We start from the raw sequence: 22379 nt of genomic DNA, 5'->3' as shown, positions 1-22379 counted from the left end.
CTGTCCCTATTTCCTTCCCCTCTTTCTTCCCTTCCACTTCAACATACTGCTAATGGATCCTGCTACATGATGGTATTTGCCAGGCTTCAAAATACTTCATGGTGGAAGATGTGGAAGGACAAGTTTACACTCCTGTCGTCTTGAGTGGCATTGACTCAAGGGGGTACTTCTTTGCAAGTGAGGTATAGAACAGAGGTCTGTCAGTTGAACCTGGTGTCTCTCTGAGTTTTGGCATGAACTCATATATTACTCGTTCTTTTATGTATGATCCTGGTCACCTACATGCTGCTTTCCACAAAGCAGCATCTCTTCAGCATTCCAAGGTTTTGTGTATACCTAAAAGTTGGGTCAACATAGGCCAGGGAGTGTGTTTTCACACCCTGACATAGCTGATTCAGCTATGCTGATGGAAGAGTGCTTCTGTTGATGTAGCTAAGGGTATGTGTACACTATAGAGACCATCCTTGCATAGCTATGCTGCATAATTCTGGAGTGTAGGTGCAGCCTACACTGATGGAGAGGGGTTTCCTGTGTGTGTGTGTGTGTGTAGGAACAATACCTCCCCAGTCAAAGATGTCTACATTGCTAGAAGCACGTTTCCCTCTCTTTCTTTTTTTTTTTCCCTCTTCTCCCCTCTTCTTGCCCCGACCAATGTAACTATGTCAATCTAACTTTTAAGTGTAGACCAAGCTTTACTACTTTTGGGGTTGTGGTGTTCCTACAACAATGGAAACCCCCCCCTCCCCCTTCTGTCAGCATAGGCTGTGTCTACGCTAAGGGGGTTATACTGGGCTAGCTATGCTGGTATAATCTCTGTACTGTAGAGGCTGCCTTAGATGTTCCTGAAATGTCACCTAGCCACGACTTTGAGTGGCTTTTTCCCCCTTGGTTGTGATTTCATGGAGGGTGGGCTGAGATATGGCTAACTATTGCTGTACCACCTGGGCAGAGTTACACATGCATGGCATTTTATAAATTAAGGTTTCTGCCCCAAGGAGGTTAAATAAACCTGTGCCCCTATAAATAGAAACAGTCCATAAATAGAGTGCATAATTTTGACACCCACGTTTCTTACAAATTTGAGAATGTATCCAATAAAAAATCCAAATCTCATCTCTTGGCAAAGTGGTCTAAGTCTCTGACCAGGTCACATCCAGAACACATTTGGCTCATCAAAGACATGCAGATTAAAATAATTTAGAGCCTACTTGTTCCCAGGCTCCTTTTCCCATTAGATTGTCTTTGCCTCTTTAGCACAACCTTTTGTTGGCAAAGGCATGTGGGTTGTCAAGAAATTAAAGCCCTAATCCTGCAGCCTTTCATGTGAGCATGAAACACCATGGGGAGAAGGACTATGGAAATACCCAGACATTAAGGGGATTACTGGTTTGATTAAGGGATGCAAGATTGGCCCTAAATTCATAGACAAACTGACCTTATGCTGCAGCTTGCTCCTTTCCATTGGATACAGTTAAACAAGGTGAGAAGCCACTGAAATCACTATCCAGATCATCTTTTTGTTCTGTTTGTGCAGCGCCTAGCACAATAGAGTCCTGGTCTCCAACTAGGGCTCTCATATGCTACAGTATATGAATAATACCACCCTAGGTCAAAGAATTAATGCCAAAACATTTTTCATATGTAAAACTATTTCTCAGTGTTTTTTTAGGAAGTAGTTTCCCCCTACCTAGGAGTGGGAGATGAAGGGCCTTTGCAAAACTACATTATACATCTTATTTTCAAATGATATGAAGTTGTCTTGAGATTGAAGTTTGGTAACAATTAAGAACACAATTGGATATTGGTAAGGATGGGAGAGAAGACAAAGGGAAGGGGATATTTCCTTATGGAGAACAGTATTTTTCCAAGGAAGGCAGATAAAGTGTATTGGTGTATGTGGGTTTTTATTGTTCATAGTGTTAGTGGTCCTCCTATTTCACAAGCACATTGCAGCTTCCAAAGACTGACTCAGTGAACAGGGAGTGTCCCAGCAAAATGTGGATTGTAAAACTGAAGTCAATCCTTTATTCTCACTTCTACCAAATAATGGATGTTCTGAGGCCCTAAATGAAGAGGCTCCTAGCTTCTTTTTTTTAATTGCCTTTCAAAACTACTCTGTGCTTCATGCTAATTGTGTTCATGTCAGGCTATTTGTTGAGCTTTCACATGGCTGAAGTTAACATAATGCCCAAATTTAAATCCATGAATGGACTGTTTGCCCTTCATTGTTTTCCCCTCCTGGATCGCGGCTATCCCTTCTGTGTGCAAGCTAGACTGCATGTTCTCTATTTACTGGCTCTCAAGGGAATGTGGTTTGTTTGGTATGTTAATCTCACACCAGGTTTTAATTCTACAAATTCGAGGGTTGTCTAAATAGATGTATGGAGGAGAACTGAAAAGGCTCAGTTCCCCAGGATGTTCTGATCACTTATCCCTCTCTCAGTTGTAGCCTAGGGGACTTGGGCTTCTAGCCTTCAAACTTTGCTTACCACAATCCCTGGCTCTTGAATGAATACTACTAGCTCCCATTAAATCCACGCACACAGATAGCCAGGTTCTCATCACAGCCCGGCTATCTGGATCACTCGCTGTAATCCCCACTCTGCGCTTTCCCTTTTTATGAGAGCTTTTAACCCCCTCCCCAGGAATTCTACTGACTATAAAAGACCTTTGCTGTTTTGCCTTATAGGAAACTGGACTGCAAGCCAAGCTAGCTCATTAAGCATTAAAGTGGGAGTAAGCAGGCACAGGCTTATCTGGGAGATGAGTTTTATGTTTGCATTAATTATGGCCTGTATTGGCTTTAACAAACAGCCGGTCTAAGAACAGGACCTCCTGTCAATCTGCTGGATAATGGGTGGAGGAAGCCAAAGGATCAGAACTTGCTTCTGGGGGGAGAAGTGTGTGTCAGATTGTTTGTGCAAATCAAGTTTTCCCAACTCTTCTTAAATTGTTGTTCCAGAGGGAACTCTTAGGGCTCTTAAGAGGATAATACACTACTCAACCGTTCACCAGTACTAATCCAGCCCAGACCTATGGCAGCTGAAAGCCATTTCTCCAAAAGCTGCCGGAGACTGGTTTCTAACATGTTCACATTTAAAAGTCACCAACACAGGTGCACCAATAGGTACCCAGGACCAAGAACTGACTGGGCATGGAGTTAGCAGCTTGTGTCCTGAGTTGCTTCCTCCAGGTCAGACCTGAGGTGCAATGGCAGGGCTATAGAAGTGAGGTTATTAGTGACAATCACTTGGCTGCTGCTCCTGCTCTTTGCAGAGAGGTCATTCCTCAGGGCTATTTATCCACCATTTATCAGCACCAAGTGGCTTTACCTGGGGTGGGGGGCAGGAGGAACCACTTGGTCCCTGTTAAATAGTTCTTGATTGAATACAAGATCAGGAAATAGTATTTATCTTGAAACTGACTTTAAAAACAAACTTGGTCAGACCTTATCAAAGGTTTTTTTGAGTCAAAATATCAGTCTTATTTTCAGAGTAGCCTTTCTTTGATGAAAGAGAAGCTTAATTTTACTCTGTCATGAAAGGCATTCACTTATTCTGTTCTTAACAAACAGCTAGACACAAGGTGGAGGAGACGGGATAGAAAAGATGGTAAAAATATGGCTTTTGTTTGTTTTGGGAACATCTGGACTGCAAACTAGTTCCAAGTGGATGCAACTTGACCATGACACCTGCTGCTTGGAGCCAGGTTAATTGTTCTGGTCAGGACCATCCTCTGGTTGGACCCTTTCTCCATAGACCAAGCAGGTGTGGATGAATGCAGGATGATTTACTTCAGGATCTGATGGAAAAACCAGGAGAGTGAGCCAGCTGGCCTTCCTCTTAGGAAGAAAGCTCTTTAGATGAGTTGCAGTGCTGGCAGATTGAGGGATGAGTTGGGGGGAAGAAAATGAGATGAAAATGAACTGGGATGCAGGGTGGGACAGAAGGAAGAGAACTGAAGTGTGGGTTCTCCCCCCTGCCCCCCATCTCTCTCTAAGACCCCTGAAAAGTAGGTGATCTAGTTAATCCCTTTCATTTTGTCCACCAATTAGGTCTAATTGTCGCTCCAGTTTTGGTCTGTTAGCGTCTGGTTGCACAGCTTCTGTTTTTTACCAAGTATGATTTCAACAGTCCTTGAATTATATCAACAAGTCATTTTTGTTTGGACTAATCCAGCTTCTTTGTCTGCTTGTCTTACACTTGTTTATAATTGGTTTTTCACAGTTAATTTCCAAGTAGCTAAAAATTATAGGTTATTGTAACCTCTTATGAACTTTCTCCCTTTTTACATTTGAGCTTACAGTAGGGGGTACATTTTGTAGGCCCAGCTGTCACAACCGTCTTTAGCTCTTAGCTCTAGTTTCGGTATCCTCAACTTTAGTTGTAACGTAAGCCTTTTCAATGCAGTAGGTGAATACAGCTCCCTGCACCAGTCCTGGAATCGCAGCACTACACTTGTAGTGGCCTGTTCTAGCTAGAGAAATTGAACTACATTAGCCAGCTTTCTGGCCAATATGCTATTTTATCCCTGTAGGACAACTCTTGAGAACTTGCATGTAAAAATGTCATTTAAAAAAAAATATCTATTTTATGTATTTATCTGGCCCCTCCATCACCATAACAATTGAGTGCTCAGATTCTAATCTGTGCTCACCACACCCCTGGAGGGTAGGTAGAACAGACCCATTGTTGGAGAACAGACTGAATGACTCACCCAAGGTCACAGGAAGTCTGGGTGGCAATAGATTATGACTTTTTTTGAAAACAATATTATTTATTGTGAATGAGCTCCAATATGAGTCTCATGTGACTGCATCTTATCAAACTGCATATTTTAGGGTGTTCCCAAATTTAATCACTCACGATGGGTAATATTTACTGCAGGGGTGGGCAAACTTTTTGGCCCAAGGGCCACATCAGGGTTCCAAAACTATATAGAGGGGCCAGGTAGGGAAGGCTGTGCCTCCCCAAACAGCCTGGCCCCCAACCCCCCACTTCTCCCTGTCCCCTGACTGCCCCAACCCCTATCCACATCCCTGCCCCCAACAGGCCCCCTGGGACTCCCACGCCTATCCATCCCCTGACTGCCCCCCTCACCCCCTTACCATGCCAGAGCCCACCACGCTGCCTGGCAAGAGCGGCAGGCCGGAGTGCTGGTGGCACGGCACGCTGAGGCCACAGGGGAGGGCTTACAGCAGGGGAGAGGCTGGGGGCTAGCCTCCCCGGCTGGGAGCTCAGGATGTGGCCCGCAGGCTGTAGTTTGTTCACCTCTGCACAGAGAAGCCCCGAGATAAGGGGTGGCACAAGGCAGCGCAGCCCCACCTCCCTGGCAGGACTTGCCCTCTCCTCCCCAGGTAGCGGCTGGGCCCTGGCAGCTCAGCATCCCGGGGCTGGGGCTTCCCCTTCCCGCTGTGGCCCAGGGCACAGCACCCTCGCCCCATCTAAGTGGCACAGCTCCGAGAGCACAACTGCCTCAAGAGAAGGGGGAGGGGGGGAAGGGGCTGGAAGGCCGCCTGTAGACATGTGCTGCCCCACGCATGTGCTTGCTTTGCTGGTACCTGGAGCCGGCCCTGTGTGGAACCTCCAAGCACAGATCACAAGCCCTTCCGAAAGAGGGAGGGGAGACTCCAGCTGGAGCAGCACGGCGAGTGTCCTACTAGCTCATCTAGACCTTGAAATCTCATTGGTATCAAGGGAGGGGGGGGTTGTAAATGGACCCCATACGGCTAGTGATGAGCTGCCAAAATCTTAACAACCAGTTCCCTCCTCACCCCATGAGGGGGTCATGGCCCACTCCTGCCCCATCCACCCCTGTCCCCTGACTGCCCCAGAACCGGGAAGGAGGGTCTTGTGGGCCACTGTAGTGGGTGCTCACCCCACCCCTAAGAGCCAGAGGCAGCTCACCACTGCATATGGCTACGAAGTGAGTCAAAGCTTAAGGATTCTGCATGGTTTGAAGGCAGCTAGTGTGTGTGTGTGTGTGGTTTTTTTTTTTTTTTAAAACACATTTTAAAGATGCTTGATAGGGTGTACAGGTCTTGGCATGTTCTGAAGGGGACCTTGAAGCACTCCCTGTCTACACCTAGTCCTCATGGTGTCCCTATGTGACATCTCCAAGCCAATGGCCTGGAGTTTCAGGAGTTCATTCCCAGACAGAGTGTTACCTACTTAATTTTCTTTGTGCAGTTTTCCAAGCAATTAAGTCTAATATGGGGGGAAAAAAGTCCAATCCCCACAAGATAGCTCTTATGTTTCCCCGTTACCAGCTGGGATCTTACAAGGTGGGACAGCACCAGTTTAGGCCTAACCTCTCTACAGGATCTGTTACTGACCAGGACACCCCTGTTGTGCAGCCTACTAAGATGTTGAGTCTGTTTGGGCTAAGCTACATGTCAGCTCCCAGCTGGTACTGTAGAAATGCGAGAGCTACCCTGTGTGGATGGCGCACTCTTTATTTAAAAAAAAAAAAGTAGTTCCTTGGAAAAGTACATGGAGGAAATGAAATCCTGCACCCTGGCAATAAAACCCCAGAGAATTTGTGTCCAAACCTGAACCACTAGTGACCCCTCTTCTTTCTGCCCCACTACAGGTAGCTAACTCCTGTCCTGTCAAGGTGTGACAGTTTGGGAAGCCATGTATTGGTACTTTGGCATTTTAGGCTTGCTTAGCCATTCTGTAAGCACATCCCCAAGCTGTATAGTCAGTGAGATAATACCCTTCAAGCCAGAAACTGTTCAGCAAGTATGGGAACCTGAGGCATGGGAAGAATAAAGCTGATTTTTTTTCAAAAGTGATTTAGGCTTCTAAGTGCTTAACTCCCTTTTGAAAATGAGACTTAGGCTCCTAAATTAACTAGGCAGGCCAATGCTGAGCACAGAATCACCTGAATACCTTTCAAAATCTGAATCCAGAATCTCTCAAGACTCAGTTTTGGGCTTTCACTTTTTTGTATGAAATCGGGAGAGAGTTTATAGGGTTTCATCAAAAACAGATCAAGGGATGCTTCCCTTAAGGATATCAAACATTTAGATAATTCCATTCTTTTGGACACCTGTGAAATTCACCCAGGCATGGAGAGCCCATGCAAGACCTGCACCATGTAAATCCTTCATTGCCCAGCTCATAGAGGCCCATGTTTCAGAAGCACCGAGCACCTCCCTATGGAAAACAGGGCCATTGAGGTCTCACATACAGCATCCCAGATCACGAGGCTTGAGATGTTTCATAGAGAACTGTGCACAATTTATAACTGTTGGCTGTAGTTAACAGCCAAGATGACCAAGCTGGCTCTGATGTGAAAATCTTCATAAACTACAGCAAATCTCCTAGCTCTAGAACAGCAGGCCTCTTGCTTTTAACTGCAGGCACTTTGTGAGGGGGCATGTGTTATGAATGAAATTTCTCAAGAGGATATTTAACCCTTTCAGACCCAAGACACCTTAAAACAGTCTTAAGTCTTAACTGTCAGGTAGTTTGGAAAATGGGGGTTCTGCAAGTAGTCATTTTCCTCTCGGTGAATAAAATGACTCAAAGTTTATCTGAATCTTCATTTAGGACACATACAACCGTGATCAGAGGCATAAACGGCATTCTTCTGTTTAACAAGTGCCCCACTCCCAGAACTCGGAAACACAACTGAGGAGCGCACAGCTTGCACATCGATGTGGAACTATGTCTACTGCACCTTAATACTCTAAATCCTTGTTAGGATTTTTCTGAGATTCAAAATAATCCACGCAGGGGCTACAGAAGACCATCTAAGCCATATCAATGGCCTTGTTCTTGCCCCCTCCTGCATGGGAGGATTCACTGGGCTAATTAATTGGCTTCATATGTTTACAACAATCAGTTTTGTGTTGCACATTACTCTGGTTTATGGGAGCTGTACAATAGAAAAGCATGGATTAAGGAATTACCATATTTAATTCATTTTAAATTTTTACTGTCTCAGTCCTTATTTTGCTTTGACTGTCTCCCACCTACCAGAGAGAATAAGAGCCCATATGCTCTTCCAAAGGACAATGTGGTAGCTACCTGCAGTTGGTATGTAGCTTCCCCCATAGACATGTTTTTGTTATGTAATTATCTACGTACAGCATGTTCAAACATTCTTTCAGTGAAATTACTAGTAATGCTACAAGTACTGTACTGTCCAAGGGTGCGGGTCTTGCATCGCTTATCTGGGCTTGCACAGAAAGAGCCTCTCTGGGACATGTTTCTTTTGGAGGCAGTTTGGGATTCTGAAGGTCTGACTCAAACTCCCCTTAGGAGCAGGAAGTGAAGACCATATGTCATTTGAAATGTAATCTGCAGTGGGTGCAGTCAGACTTCTGTGATCTTGCCCTCCAGGAAGAAAGGTGTTGCTGTCTGAGCAAGTATCCATGTTGGGAACCTTACTGGAAATCTAGGCTACAGTAGGGGAGAGGTTAAAGCGTGTGTTACACCAGCAATGCCTCAGACTTAGCCTGTGGGAAGGGAATGTGCTTGCTTACACCTGGCTCTTCTAGAGAAGAGCCTGTACTGCAAAAATATCAAGATCTATAGCTGGTTATTAGTTACTGTGGCTAAACCTTTCCCTATACCAGCTGTAATGCAGGGCATACAACCACTGGGAACTGCTGGGAGACGGGCTGGGCTAGCTTTTGTCCTTAGAGGCTGCAGTACAACTAGTGGGCAGTGGGGGGGGTTTTCTACCCTGCAGCCCAGAAAGCCAGAGGTGGGAATATACAGGCTTCAGTGGAGGCAGTATAAGAGCACCTGTAATCCTGTCCCCTTTTCTGGAGAAATGGGGCAGAGTTCTGAGCCTGAGAGTGGTGGGTGTCTGGTAGAAGAGGGGATGACTCTGAACCTGGATGATTGTTTGGGTGTATCCTGAGTCCAGAGATGTCCGTTGAGTGAGTGGATCTGAGCTGTGGGAGAGGATGACTTATCAGCCCAGGCATCAGTATGTGGGGGTTGTCTGAGCTCGTGGAGCTGAGCAGATAGCTGAACGCTTGGATCGAGAGATGACTTTACCCTTTTATCTATCAGTAAGATAGCTTACCCTGAACCAGCAATGCAGGGGGAGCTTCTCCATAGCTTTCTTAAACAGCACTTGCTCAGGTGTTCTCTTCAACAGCTGTTCCAGGAAAGAGATCCTCTGGGAATGCCCTGGAATCTCTAGGAAGTGGGTTTTAGCCCTCAAAAGCTTATGCCCAAACAAATTGAGTCTCCAAGGTGCCGCAAGGACTCCTTGTTTTTTTTTTCTTTAATTAAAGATTGTCATAAAACCTCAAGGAATACGTCCAACCAAAATTGGTAACCCTACTGTTGGTGCTGCTAGGTGGCATTGCAACAAATTGTCCTTACCTCATTAGAGATGAGCCCTTTTTCTGTACTGAAGACATGCCCTTCTGTTGAACCTTCACTTGTGTATTTATTTTTTTCTATTTCTGGTAACAGAAGGCAACACAGTGACTAGTCAAACCCACTCTGAAACAAAGACGTACTGTGCGGTAGTACAGTTCCCTCTTGTGACAACAGAATATACTGCCTGAAGAATATTTTTATAATCCTTTCCTTTTAAGGTCTCCAAACTGTCATGGAACAAATTCACTTTCTAAATGTGATACTTCCCTTACACTTTACAGGGCTCCATTTCCTGCATGGCAAGGGGCGCTGAATGAACTGCAGGTTGGGATGGGATGGGCAAGGACAACAAGAAGTGAGGGCAGAGGATGTGGAAAAATAAAATGCAATAGGAGAGAGACAATGAGGGGAATTACTTCTACTCTTTCCCTCTAGTTATGCACCCAAGATAACGTGCAAACCCGCCAGAGACGCTGCTTGAAGAGGAACCAATGATTTGTCATTAAGGGGTGGCTGCTTCTGAATTTTAGGTAGCTGTGGAATTCAGATTTTTTTTCCCAATCCCAGTTACCTTCCTTTTATCACTTTCCCTTGCAATCAAAGATACTTCCCCAATATTCCTTGGGTCAAGGCCATAGGAGCTTGATGAGGGGTAAAAGTAACTCTTCAGAATGTACTTGGATTAAGCTCCAGGGGGCCCCTCAGCCCTGTCCTAAATTCCAGCAGCAGTGCATTGTTTCAGACTTGGGATATTGCACTGAGACCTTTCAGGTCCCTGTATATGTATCTGTGATTTAACCACCCACTAGCTACATTTAAAGATTATCCGTATTTCAAAGGGTTGATCAAGAATTCCTACTCTTTCAGTAGTACTGGTACACCATCCATCTGAGCAATTGGCTGTACTGCAGTCACAGAAAATCTTGCAAACATCCTAGTCAAAGGTAGCCCGTATTCTCAGGAAGTCCCATGAAGCTTTCAGATGTCTTGGAGACCTATAGAAGAAGTCGTAATAGTTACTGTAGTGTTTTGACCCCAGGTATTCAAATCGCTTCATCCACCACTAAATGCAGCCATCTTCATCTGAAATGGAACATGACTTAACAGCAATGCCACCTCAAGTTAGGGACAGAAAGGAAAACTGATATTTCATCTAATTAGAATTTAGATATGCAGAAGTTGTCTCTAACCACCAACATCCCTGAGAGACCCAGTTCCTGCAGAGCTGTATGCCATGGAACATGGTCAGACTCCCAATAGAAACCTACCTGTGTTTTGGTAAATGTTTATTCAAATCTGTTAGAGATTTGGCAAAACATTTTGCTCCAGTGAATTGGCACCAGCTCTACTGAAATAATCCTTTTATAAGTATTTACATGCCCTGGGCTGACATCAGATTCCTTGCTATGTGTTGAGTACCTTTATTAAAAGTAAAGGTGCAAAATTGCTCAAAGAGATTAGTCTCAATGCTGAATCGCAATTAACAGATGTATCTTAAGAGCCACATTCTAAATTGGAGAGGTGATATTTCTGCTTGACTAAATCAAGCAACTGAGGTCAGTGCCCAGTTGAATAATATTTCATGCTGCTTGTTTTATAGTATTTCTCTCTGTACATAATTTCAAGTTAAATATTGGGGGGCGGGGGGATAGCTCAGTGGTTTGAGCATTGGCCTGCTAAACCCAGGGTTGTGAGGGGGCCATTTAGGGATCTGGGGCAAAAATTTAGGATTGGTCCTGCTTTGAGCAGGGGGTTGGACTAGATGACCTCCTGAGGTCCCTTCCAACCCTGATATTCTATGATTGATACCTTGCTTTCAATTTATGACCTAGTTTCTGTTTTTAGTTTAACTTTTCAGAAGCAAATTGAGATTACATAGTTCTATTTACTTTTATAATGTGGGACTTTGTTTGGAAAGCTCACAGCAGGGTATTAGTAAAATAAGGCCTAGCACTGGAGGTTATCTGAAGGATCCAAATCTTCACACATTATTAGCGTCTACTGTAGTGTAGTGCATTGCTTAGCTCTTTCCTTCTCCTGAGAGCAAGCAGTAAGGATTCCCATGTTCCATGACAAGCTCTGCTATTAAATTGCCAAATCACTTTAGAAGGGGGCGGGGGGGGAGCAGCTAGGTCTAAATTTTTAGAAGTGTCCACTCATTTTGGATGCCCAGCTTAATACACATACATGTTGGACACTCTAATTGAGGCACCATCAAATTTAGGAGAAGAATTGCAAAAATAGCTCTGGGATTTTAGGAGTACAAGTTCCACTGACTTTCAAAAAGTGCTTCCAAAAGTCGTCATCTTATATCTTCTTGCCTCACTGCACCCTTCTGAAACCCGAGTTGCTATCAGCTTGGAAGGGGCCTGCGAGGCTTATGTTGGTAAAGAAGCCGGAGAGCTTTGGAGGAAAGGGACTATGTAGTCTGAAATTAATTCTTTTCCCTTTACGCTGACAAACTCCACAGGGACAAATTACAAGACATTGCCCCTGTATTTCTGACCTTTTCTTCTTGTGCTTCTTTTGAAGGTGGTGGTGGTGGTGGTGGGGGTTAATCAAGTAGCATCCATGTTCTACAACTTGGATAAAAATGGCTTCTGAAAGCAGATATAACCCTGCCTTCCATTTACATATCTTTAAGTAGCATGACATTGTGAGCCTATGGAGAGCCTGTTCCCTCTTCAAACATTACCAGTCAAAACGCCCAATCCAGTGGGAAGCTTTTTCCCCAGAAACTAGGTTCTGGTCATGGGAGAAAGAGACAGGGGTCTGAGGAATATTTATTTGGTTCATTTCTCTCTCTGATTTTGTTCAGAACAGTCTGTTTAGTAGCCTTCTTAGGATATCCGCATTGATTACTCCTCTATCCAAAGCTTATTCTTCACCACTGTCTTACTGATGTAAGAAACCACAGGAACAGATCTTTAAGAAAGAAGCTCTCTGAAGTGATGATGTCATTCTAGACACAGGCCAAATGTAGAACTAGTTATGGCCCATTGAGCCAGGACCAACCCATCACAGATCAGCTCGTTGGTTTTGCACAGTCTGAGCTTTTGTTTTTGAGTTGTTTATCCCCAATCATGGCAGATGAAACCCTTCTGGATGAGAGACCCTAGAGTACCATCTTCCCCAGTGTACAGCCAAGGAGAAACAGTTTAATTTTGGAGGGCATGTGCACTTAATTTAGAATGTTACGTTAGATACACCAACCCTTCCCAGGGGTCAGTGAAGAGAGATTGGCCTTAACTCTAATAGATGAGAAGTGACCACTTTTTCTTGAAATGGAGTATTGACAACAATGCCAAATGACAACCCAAATATTAAGTAGTTTTCCCTTTTGCTGATTTAAGAAGAAATGTCCATATATTCTGGGCTTTGGGGCAATTGCCCCTTTTCCTCTCACCTGCCCAGTCTGGACTTGGTTCAAACCCCACCCCTGGACTTCAAAGATCTGGATAAAATAGAACCTGGAGCCAAAACACCATGTGGAGATTTGTGGGGAAACCCAGATGTGAAGTTTTTCCAGCTCAAACCCTCCCCAGCTTGACATCTCAACAAGAAAGTAGCTGGGTCCCAGATCCAGTACCTGCTGGAAGAGCAGGCCTGGGGACATATCCTGCCACCCACCGTATGGCAGCAGAAGGCCTCACAGGCAGTAGAACCCATGTGGTTCTGCTGTACAAGGCAGTGGTGGGCAGTATTTTGGGGAGACAGAGTTGTGGTTATGCACCCACTGAGGGCTGGGCTTCCATGCCAGTCCCTGAACAGCCAGGTTTGGGGGACTAAAGTGGTCTAAAGGAGGAGCAGGACTGGGGGATTTGTTGGCATGCAGCTCCACCCAGTCATTTACTCTGCAAACTATTGGGTAGGTAAAGGATTCCTTCCATACTCCACACCCCTTCACTCCTACTCTCATCCAGCCTAGCCCCAGGAGAGTGGACCTCTCTGAGAGTAGGGTCCATGCATGGAGGCTGCCTGTTTGAAATAGCAAGGTCACCTAAAATACCCTGAACACAGTAGTGTGTGGTGGTCCTGTACTCAAGTGTCCATGCATATGGTGGCTTTTCAAGTAAGAAATTGTTTGTTGGTTGCAGGTACCGGGGCAACAGGAGAGGCTGCAGTGTCAGCAACTTTCTAGAGCTGCCATACCTGGCTCCCATTGTTTTGTTTATTCAAAGCATTTCTGTTTTTATTTGGAGGAGGAGATGAAACAAATGACAAAATATTGTGCAGAACAGACACTGTAAGCATCAGTTTTCCTGCTGTTCGGATGAGGAAGGTAGGAGACTTGAGGTTGAAATGCTGGATATGTGGAACGATAAATATTTTAACGTCAGTATTTGTATGTGAATGTGGCTTCAGCTGAGGATGTGAAACAACTGATGTGCTCCAGGTACAAATTTGTGCTACAGGGAGAAAAATGCTCCTCCACTGCAGTTTGTATAACTGGATTTGTTTCCCACTGCAAGTCTGATCCGTATTTTTATTTTAAGCCAGAGAGAGGTTTTGAAACAGAACCAGCTTGACTTATAATTTTAGAAGTGAAATCGCTGCGATGCCCATGGGGGAGTGAATTGGAGTTAAGTGATGAGAGGCTTGGCAAGAATGCTAAACTTGCGTGCAGTGAAGTCTGAAGCCATTCCGTAGTTGGTAATACATAGGGTATGCTCAGAAAATGTGCATTTCACTCGGTGACTGTGTGAAGCAGCGGCTGTCGTTGTGCAAGGACTTGGGTGTGACTGAAGAGACCCTCCATTTTGGAAAGTGGAGTTAGGATGCAGGGGCAGAATAGACTGTTAGGATGCAGTTTACAGCTGGGTGTTATGTAGCACATCTAGTATGTTAAACAAAAATTAAATCTCTCCAGGCCTTAGCACCACTATGATGACTGGGTGGCACTGGAGTGCCTGAGAGGAGTCATCCTTCAAAACTGTCCTACTTTGGGACAAAGTAGTTTGCTAATCTGCCAATCAAGAAAAGGAAATAGTACCATGTGACCATGGTGACCAATCCCCCCCACAAATATATCAGACACTGGCTAGTCTGAAAATAGGGTGAAAAAACACTCTGAACAAGACACCTTAAAAGTTACAAAAGTATTACCCTGCCATAGAGTCTAACTCTATGATCTCTGCAGTAGCACTTAAGGACCCTGAACCAGGATCAGGACCCTATTGGACTTAGCATTACACAACCAACATAAATAGTCCCTGGACCTGACCGCTCAATGGAGCATTTAGACAATATGCATCAAGGGACTATACAAAAAGGTTAGGCGGAGCTGAGGGGACAGGTAAGAACATAAGAATGGCCATAGTGGGTCAGACCAATGGTCCATCTAGCCCAGTATCCAGTCTTCTGACAGTTGCTGATGCTTCAGAGAGAATGAACAGGACAATTATTGAGTGATCCATCCCCTGTTATCCAGTCCCAGCTTCTGGCAGTCAGAAGGGGACACCCACACCATGGGGTTGTGTCCCTGACCATCTTGGATAATAGCATTGATGGCCTATCCTCCATGAATTTATCTAATTATACTTCTGGCCTTCACAACATCCCCTGGCAGTGAGTTCCACAAGTTGACTGTGCATTGTGTGAAGTATTTCCTTTTGCTTGTTTTAAAACTGCTGCCTATTAATTTCATTGACTGACCCCTGGTTTGTGTGTTATGTGAATGGGTAAATAACACTTCTCTATTCCCTTTCTCCACACCATTCATGATTTTATAGATGTCTATCATATCCTCCCTTAGTCATCTCTTTTCTAAGATGAACAGTCCCAGTCTCCTTTTGATCTCCTCCAGATGTTGTTCCATACCCCAGTCGTTTTTGTTCCCCTTCTCTTAATTTTTTCTAATGCATCTTTTTTGAGATGAAGTGAGCAAAATTGCACACAGTATTCAAGGTATGGGGTTTAGATTTTTGCTGTAGGATGGATTTACAGTTGCTTATCTAGAGTTAAGCTTGATCACCTACTTGAATGCTTTGAAGTCATTCATATCGTACAGCTGAAAGCTTCCTTAGGTTAGTTGTTAATATCTCAAATATTTTTCAATATTTTTATTTTAAGCCCTTGCCCATCAGGATTTTATAACAAATGCACTATTCAGTAGGCCTCCTGGAAAGTGCAAGAGGATTTTGCGTAGACAGGAATGAACTGAATACTGATTTGAAACTCCAAAACTCAAGTAAATTTTCATCATTAAATTAATATGGTGTGATACACTACCATAAAATCCATCAATGTCACTTTGACTTTATTTATTTATTTATTTATTTATTTATTTTTTAGGGAGGAGAGGGATAGACAAGGACCTAGTCTGAGGGCTTAATTACTATGAATTGAAGCAGTGCTTCTTGAGTTATTGGCAATACTGATGGCTTTGGTAAAGCTATTCCCTGGTCCCATCAGAGTATTACCAGAGAGTTTCTAGAACCTTCTATTTCCAGTCATTTGACTTAGCTCCATATTATGCTCCAGTATTTAACAGTGATCTGAAAGTAGGAGAATAGTGAGGTAGCAAAGTTTACAGCTGCAGCAGTATTTAGGTTAGTCAAGACTAGAGAAGATTCGTGAACCTTAGAGAGACCTAAGCAAGCTATGCCAACAGACAAGTTCCCATAATGAAAACTGTAAGACACGCTGAAAGCAAGAAAGTGAACGACTTGTACACATTGTTGGGTTCTAAAGAATGAACCACACAGGAAGGACTTAAGGATCCTTGTGGACAATTCAAAAGCTTCTACTCAATATGAACTTATACTTCTTGGCATTTGTTCTCATTTGATCACACTAATGCTTTGAAATGAACAGGAGTGAAGCAATTGCGATTTTGTAAAAATTTCTTATGTGATCATAAAAGAATAACTAGGAGAACATCAAGGACATGGTATTCACCCATTTCTCTACAATATGGGCCATGCAGAGCCCCAAAGAATTTGCGTGGCTTTGTATGTTTGAGCAAATGTAATGGAATTTTGCTGAGCAGCAGAGAAGACTTTGGCAGAATGGACGGAAGTGTTCAAGGGCCTGTTTACCTTGGGTTATTAGTACTCCTATATCTGCACTGATGCAAACCTAGTGTAGATATGCTAAACCAGAGCGCTACGGGGCTTGCACCAGTACAATTTACAGTTTCAAACCAGGGTAAACACTGGTGCCACTTGTGTGGCACATATATGCTGGTATTTGTACTGGTAAGTACAAATATCCCCATTAGAGACAGGCAGTAAGTCTGAGACTGTTCACACAATGGAATGGAAAGGCTTTTCCTCCTTTATTTTTTAAGGGACAGCAATTTATTTTCATTCGAGTGCTTATGCCAATATTTCATCTTCTGGTTGAAGTTACCCGTTTTTCGTCTGAAATTGCACTGTTTGGGGTCCATCTTATCCCCTTCCACATTTGTAAGTTTCAGCATGTCAGTCGAGATCTCTTCTCTCTCTCCCCCCACCCCCATTCCCTTTTGTAGGTTTTGACAAGTTGCAAAATGTTAGTTCTTTCCTTGGTTCAACAGCTCAGTCAGTAAATATCCCATTGCCTTTTTTTTTTTTTTTTTTTTTTAAATACCCAGAAAGCTTGACTCACTTTGGACTAGACACTCAGCTGACACCAGTAATGCAACGAAAAAAACTTTCCTTTTAAAAGTTCCTTTAGGTTTTTTTTTTTTTTTTGTTACGAGCTCAACAATAGAAGCAAAAATGATTAAGGGGAAAATAGATCTAATTTCTGAAGGCCCTTTTTTCTTTTTGTTTAGATCTTTCTAAGGGGAAGAAAATGTCAAGTTTCTTCAGGGGTTTCCTTGAATTGATGCACAGAGAGAACAGTAGAAAAACTATTCTTACAAGAAGGGGTCTAATGGAAAGGTTTCCAGAGCCGCCGCCTCCTATAGAAGTCCTAGAGTTGAGATTCTGGCCAGCTCAATTAGTCATCAGCCATTCTTCAAATTCTGTTTTGAGATAATATTAAAGCTACGCGAGAGCTATTGTCTGCACAGAGCTGGAAGAGATGTGGTGGTAAAGAGTAGGAAAAGAGTCACGTAGAAAGCTTTTGTACAAGCACCCGTGACCATAACATCAGGTCTTCTGATGGACAGGTAATTGAAATGATGCATTAGTTCCTTGAGGTTGTACCCTCCAATTGTAGCAGTCAGTAAGGGCCCAAGTACCAAGCACTTATTGTGGGGTTCTTAGTCCCCTCCATGTTCAGTGGCCTTGTTGAAAACTGAGAGCAATTGGTACCATGTTGGGTTAGATCCTAGAGAAATACCACTAGCCAGAAAATTGGTAATGGCTCATTCTGTTTCCAGAGCGTTTAAGATGCTCGAAAGCTTTTGTTCAATCCCAAGACGCTGCAGCGTAATGGAAGCTAATGAAACAGAAGGTATGGCAGAGAGAATTTTTAGCATGGGAGATTTCAGAGTGGCAGCTGTGTTAGTCTATATTCGCAAAAAGGAAAAGGAGTACTTGTGGCACCTTAGAGACTAACCAATTTGTTTGAGCATAAGCATGAGAGAGTAACTAATAATAATGAACTCGTTGAAAAATGAACTAATGAATAAAAAGTACTATTTCAAACCAGCCAGGTAAAACTCTAAACAGGAGATAGCAAAACATTCTTTGCAGGCTGGTCCCTATGTGTATTCCAGACTTGGGCACATGGTATGCATACCTGCCCACGTGTGGAAGTTTTTCCAAGCAGTATCCGTTGACCCACATATGCACAGTATCTTCCCTTGTGCTCCCAACCAAGGGTATAAGGGGTGATGTGGGCCAATGCCACTCCAGTTCCCTCTTACCACCACATGGCCTGAGACACAACCCTGTCCTCCTTTGCTCTTCTAATCTCTCACAGAATTATTGCATATGTTTTCTGTAAATAGTTCTATTGTAGTGTAGGAACCCCTTCCTCCACCCTGGTTGGGGGAAAACCCTCTTTATCCCAGGTCCTATCCTTTAAGAACTGTCTCCTGCCCTTGCTCCTTTTCCATCTGCAGCAAACATCAATGATTCCTCTACCATCTGGGCCAGACAGATGCTGCACTTTGCAGAGATGCACAAGTCCTTCCTCCCCAGAACCAGAAAGGCCCAAGAGCTCAGGCTGATAGAGGCTTTGAGGCCCCAATCTGATCCTGACATGGGAGACCCTCACATACATTGGACTCAGTTGGCCAGCAGTACCCCTCTGAACCCCTCTGTCTCAAGTTGCAGTGCAGGAGGTTTAGGTTGGATATTAGGAAAAACTTTTTCACGAGGAGGGAGGTGAAGCACTGGAATGCGTTACCTAGGGAGGTGGTGGAATCTCCTTCCTTAGAGGTTTTTAAGGTCAGGCTTGACAAAGCCCTGGCTGGGATGATTTAGTTGGGGTTGGTCCTGCTTTGAGCAGGGGGTTGGACTAAATGACCTCCTGAGGTCCCTTCCAACCCTGATATTCTATGAACACAAGCCATGGAGTGGAGCGCAAAGACTCAAGATGCAGGGCTCCCCATGAGAGTAAGAAACACTCTTGTGGGTATAAGGGCAGCTACCTGCAGTGGACTGCCCGCAAGAAATGCATTCTCTCCCAAGCCATGCCAGGTCGGGTGAGACATTGTGTACAAATCCCGTGGAACTGGCTCTGAAGGCCCCCCAGCTGGAGGGTAAGATGAAGAAAAGGGATCTGCCGGTACCAACGGTGACCATGGTACCAGGGTGCACAGGTCAATCCTATTCATGAGCACTGGTCTGGATGTACCATTGGTACAGCCTCAACAATACAGAGACCGGCCAGCTCCAAAGGTAGAAATGGCTCCCTCTGGTGTCTCAAGGGGAACCCTGCAGACCCAGGCCACACAGACTTTTCTGACACAGGAGGAGGTCTTTCTCCCCTACCCACAGTCTCCACTTTTGTCAGGCCCAACAGTTTTCAGGGAGGTTCCTGCATCGGAGGATGAACCACTGCTATCGTTGCAAGAGAGACCCCTTCCCTATCCATCAGACGGGCCTCTCAGTACTGACGGTACCACCGTTTCCGATGCCACTGTCTTCCTCGGAAGAGTCAGAGGAGATAGTGCTCTCCCGCAATGTGTCTGATGTGGCACAGGAGCCCAGACAGCTGCAGCAATCCTCTCCTCCCAGCTATGGTTCCCCCACCCCCAGGGATGCCTGGTATCACTTTCCATGGGGACCACTGTGACCAATTATGATGGGGGTCCCAGAGGAGCCACACTGAGGTTACTTAATTAGGGCAAAGTGCAAAGAATGGGGCAGACAATCCCCAAAGCTGGTGGTCATTCCAGTACTTAGATCCACCAAGCTAGCCTCAAAACAGCTTCTGTAATACCTCACTGGTTACCCAGAAGCCAAAACACAGTTCTCTTAAAGCAACCCAGCCTTAGGCCTCCACCCAGACACCCAAGTGAAATATGATAATTACTGAATCTTATTCATCATATAAGAAAGTTCTACCAATCCCAAAAGATCAGACACATTACCTCTCAGGTTAATGAATACTCCAGATCTTACCCAAAGACACGCTTACAGCCAATTCTCATGAACTAAACTAAAATTTATTAAAAAAGGAAAAGAGAGAGTGAGTATTAGCAGAAAGATGAAGGGGCCAAGCTGTATCCTCACAGAGAATTTCTAAGTGGGTCCCGGGATGCATGCTAGTATGCTATAAGATAGCAAATCTTCCCGATCCCAGTGGCATAGGCTCAGGCTTCCTCTGGGCCTGGTGGGTGCTTAACCCCCCTGCTCCACCCCAGGCCCTTCCTTCACCCAACCCCTTTTCCCCCAAGCCCCTGCCCCGCCTCTTCCTGCCCAGTTCCGATCTCTCCCCCAAGCATGTCCCATCCCCACTCCTCCCCCTCCCCCTAAAGCCTCCTGCATGCCCCAAAACAGGTGATTGCGGTGGGTGGTAGGCGCTGGGAGGGAGAGGTTGATCAGCAGGGGCCACTGGCGGGCAGGAGGCTCTGAGGGGCAGGGGGGAACTGGCCCCCAGTGGGTGCTACGCACTTGCTAAGTTTTTTTCCGTGGAACGCCCACGGAGTCGGTGCCTATGCCCAGGGGTGTTACAGCTTGCTCCACAGAAGCACAAGCTGCCTCCACGGGATCCTTATCAGATGCCCTGTTGCAGGACATTTGCAAAGCCACAACTTGGTGATCTGTCCACACGTTTATGGCACGCTACTCAAGTGACAGCTGGGGATGCAACAGTAGGAACAGCCATTACAAATAGCTCCGCTACACCCTCCTCGCACTCACCTCCTCCCGGGTGACTTGCGAGCAGTCATCAATGTGTGGAGTACACATAGGGACCAGCACTTGAAGAAGAGGAGATTACTTACTTTAACTGGAGGTTCTTCGAGATGTGTGGTCCCTATCTGGATTCCACTGCCCGCCCTCCTTCTCCTCTGCTTTGGACTTGAGGAGGAACTGGAGTGGCGTCAACCCACACTGCCCATTATGCCCTTGGTTGGGAGCACGAAGAAAGAAACTGCTTGTGCAGGTCAACAGATGCTGCTTGGAAAAACTTCCGGACTTGGGTGCATGGTGCACATGTATGCCCATGTGCAGAATACGGACAGGGACCACATGCCTCAAAGAACCGCTAGTTACAGTAAATAACCTCCTCTTCCCCACTCAAGGACACGCCACACCACTTCCATGTCCAAGTTAAGCTTTCAGGATCCTATGTAGGTATGTTCATGCCTTCTGTTCAACCCCACCTTGTGTTAATGGACATTTAGACATTAAACCCAGTGTTTTTGGACTGTTTTCCTGAGTCTTGTCTTAGCAGATGAGGGCAAACCAGGGAAACCCTAGACTGCCTCGATGATAACTAGATACAGCTGAGCCTTATTAGACTCAATCTTAAAGAAGCAGCCTGCCTTTTCAGGCTCTGGGGTCTGCTCAGTTTGTCCTACTGCCTGGATCCAGGCCCTGTTGCACAGATCATTGGTTCTAGAAGGTTACATGGTCAGTAAACCCCAGGAGCTGACAAAGGAGGAAAGCCAAATATACATGTTGAAGTCTAGTGAAGAGAGATTTCTCTGTTTTTAATTAACAGCTGTGACCATCTTATCTTTAAGAGCGCAACATGTTGGCATAGTTATAGGGTGGATAAAGCTCTTAAGAGTAACACAAACGTTCAGAAATAGCTACTGCAGTGGAGGAGGGATTAAAGGTGACTGTCTGGTAGGTGTTTTTTAAAGTTCAAGCCGCTTGCTTGTGTTTTTGTGGTTTTTTTGTCTACTCTATTGCTGAATTGAGGATCTCCATAGAGAAAGTGCTGTCTCTGAGCTATGGCCATTGTGCAGGTTGCTATGGAAACAGCGGATTTTTGTAGGCCAGGTTCTTGCCACTTCCAATTGAACCGTACAGGGCATTTAGAAACCAGATGGGCAGGCACAATATAAAACCCATGCATCAAACTTCTCAAACTATCTGCATTTTAGGCGAGGACCCAGGACTAGAATAACTTCATCCTATTCACATGCTGGAAGGTGTTTCAATTGGGTTGACAGCTGTGCATTTTATCCTTCTGGTACATACTCCATTTCTATTGGAACCGGACCTGGCCATTGTTGTGTTTTGGCACCATGTACTGTTTTGTTTGTTTGCATGAATATAGAAGGGGGGAGGGATAGCTCAGTGGTTTGAGCATTAGCCTGGTAAACCGAGGATTGTGAGCTCAATCCTGGAGAGCGCCATTTAGGGATCTGGGGGGAAAAGAATGGGGATTGGTCCTGCTTTGAGCAGGGGTTGGACTAGATGACCTCCTGTGAGGACCCTTCCAACCCTGATATTCTATGATACTGTATGCATCAGCTCCAACTTGTAAGATAAAGACAGAAAAACCAAGGAAGAAGAGACTTCACTGATGTGCTCAAGATGGAAAACTGCATTACAACTGTACAGAATTCCTCCTCTCACCCCACAAGAACTAATATACAAGTTCTGCTGACCTGAACGCTGTTAAAGCACCATTTGGTGGCTCCGAATAGTGTTACAGCTGGGACATTTATTGCTGCAAGGAGGTAAACCC

The 22379-nt window shown here is 44.9% G+C and overlaps 1 protein-coding gene across 5 annotated transcripts in view; it reads left to right on the top strand.

Moving 5' to 3' along the window:
• NECAB2 (N-terminal EF-hand calcium binding protein 2) overlaps positions 1–22379 on the top strand; it is a 378861-nt gene that overhangs the window by 6000 nt on the left and 350482 nt on the right. The window contains exon 2 of one of the 5 annotated variants that reach the window (XM_043526526.1): positions 44–182. The exons of the other annotated variants lie outside the window; for them this stretch is intronic. Coding sequence (XP_043382461.1) covers positions 99–182 — 84 coding nt within the window. The 5' untranslated portion in view covers positions 44–98. The remainder of the gene's footprint in view (positions 1–43; positions 183–22379) is intronic. 5 annotated transcript variants of the gene reach the window in all.

This window comes from Chelonia mydas, chromosome 12, assembly GCF_015237465.2.
Source record: "Chelonia mydas isolate rCheMyd1 chromosome 12, rCheMyd1.pri.v2, whole genome shotgun sequence".
Taxonomy (NCBI): Eukaryota; Metazoa; Chordata; order Testudines; family Cheloniidae; genus Chelonia; species Chelonia mydas.
The sequence above is the reverse complement of the archived record's forward strand: the minus strand, read 5'-3'. Positions and strand labels throughout refer to the sequence as shown.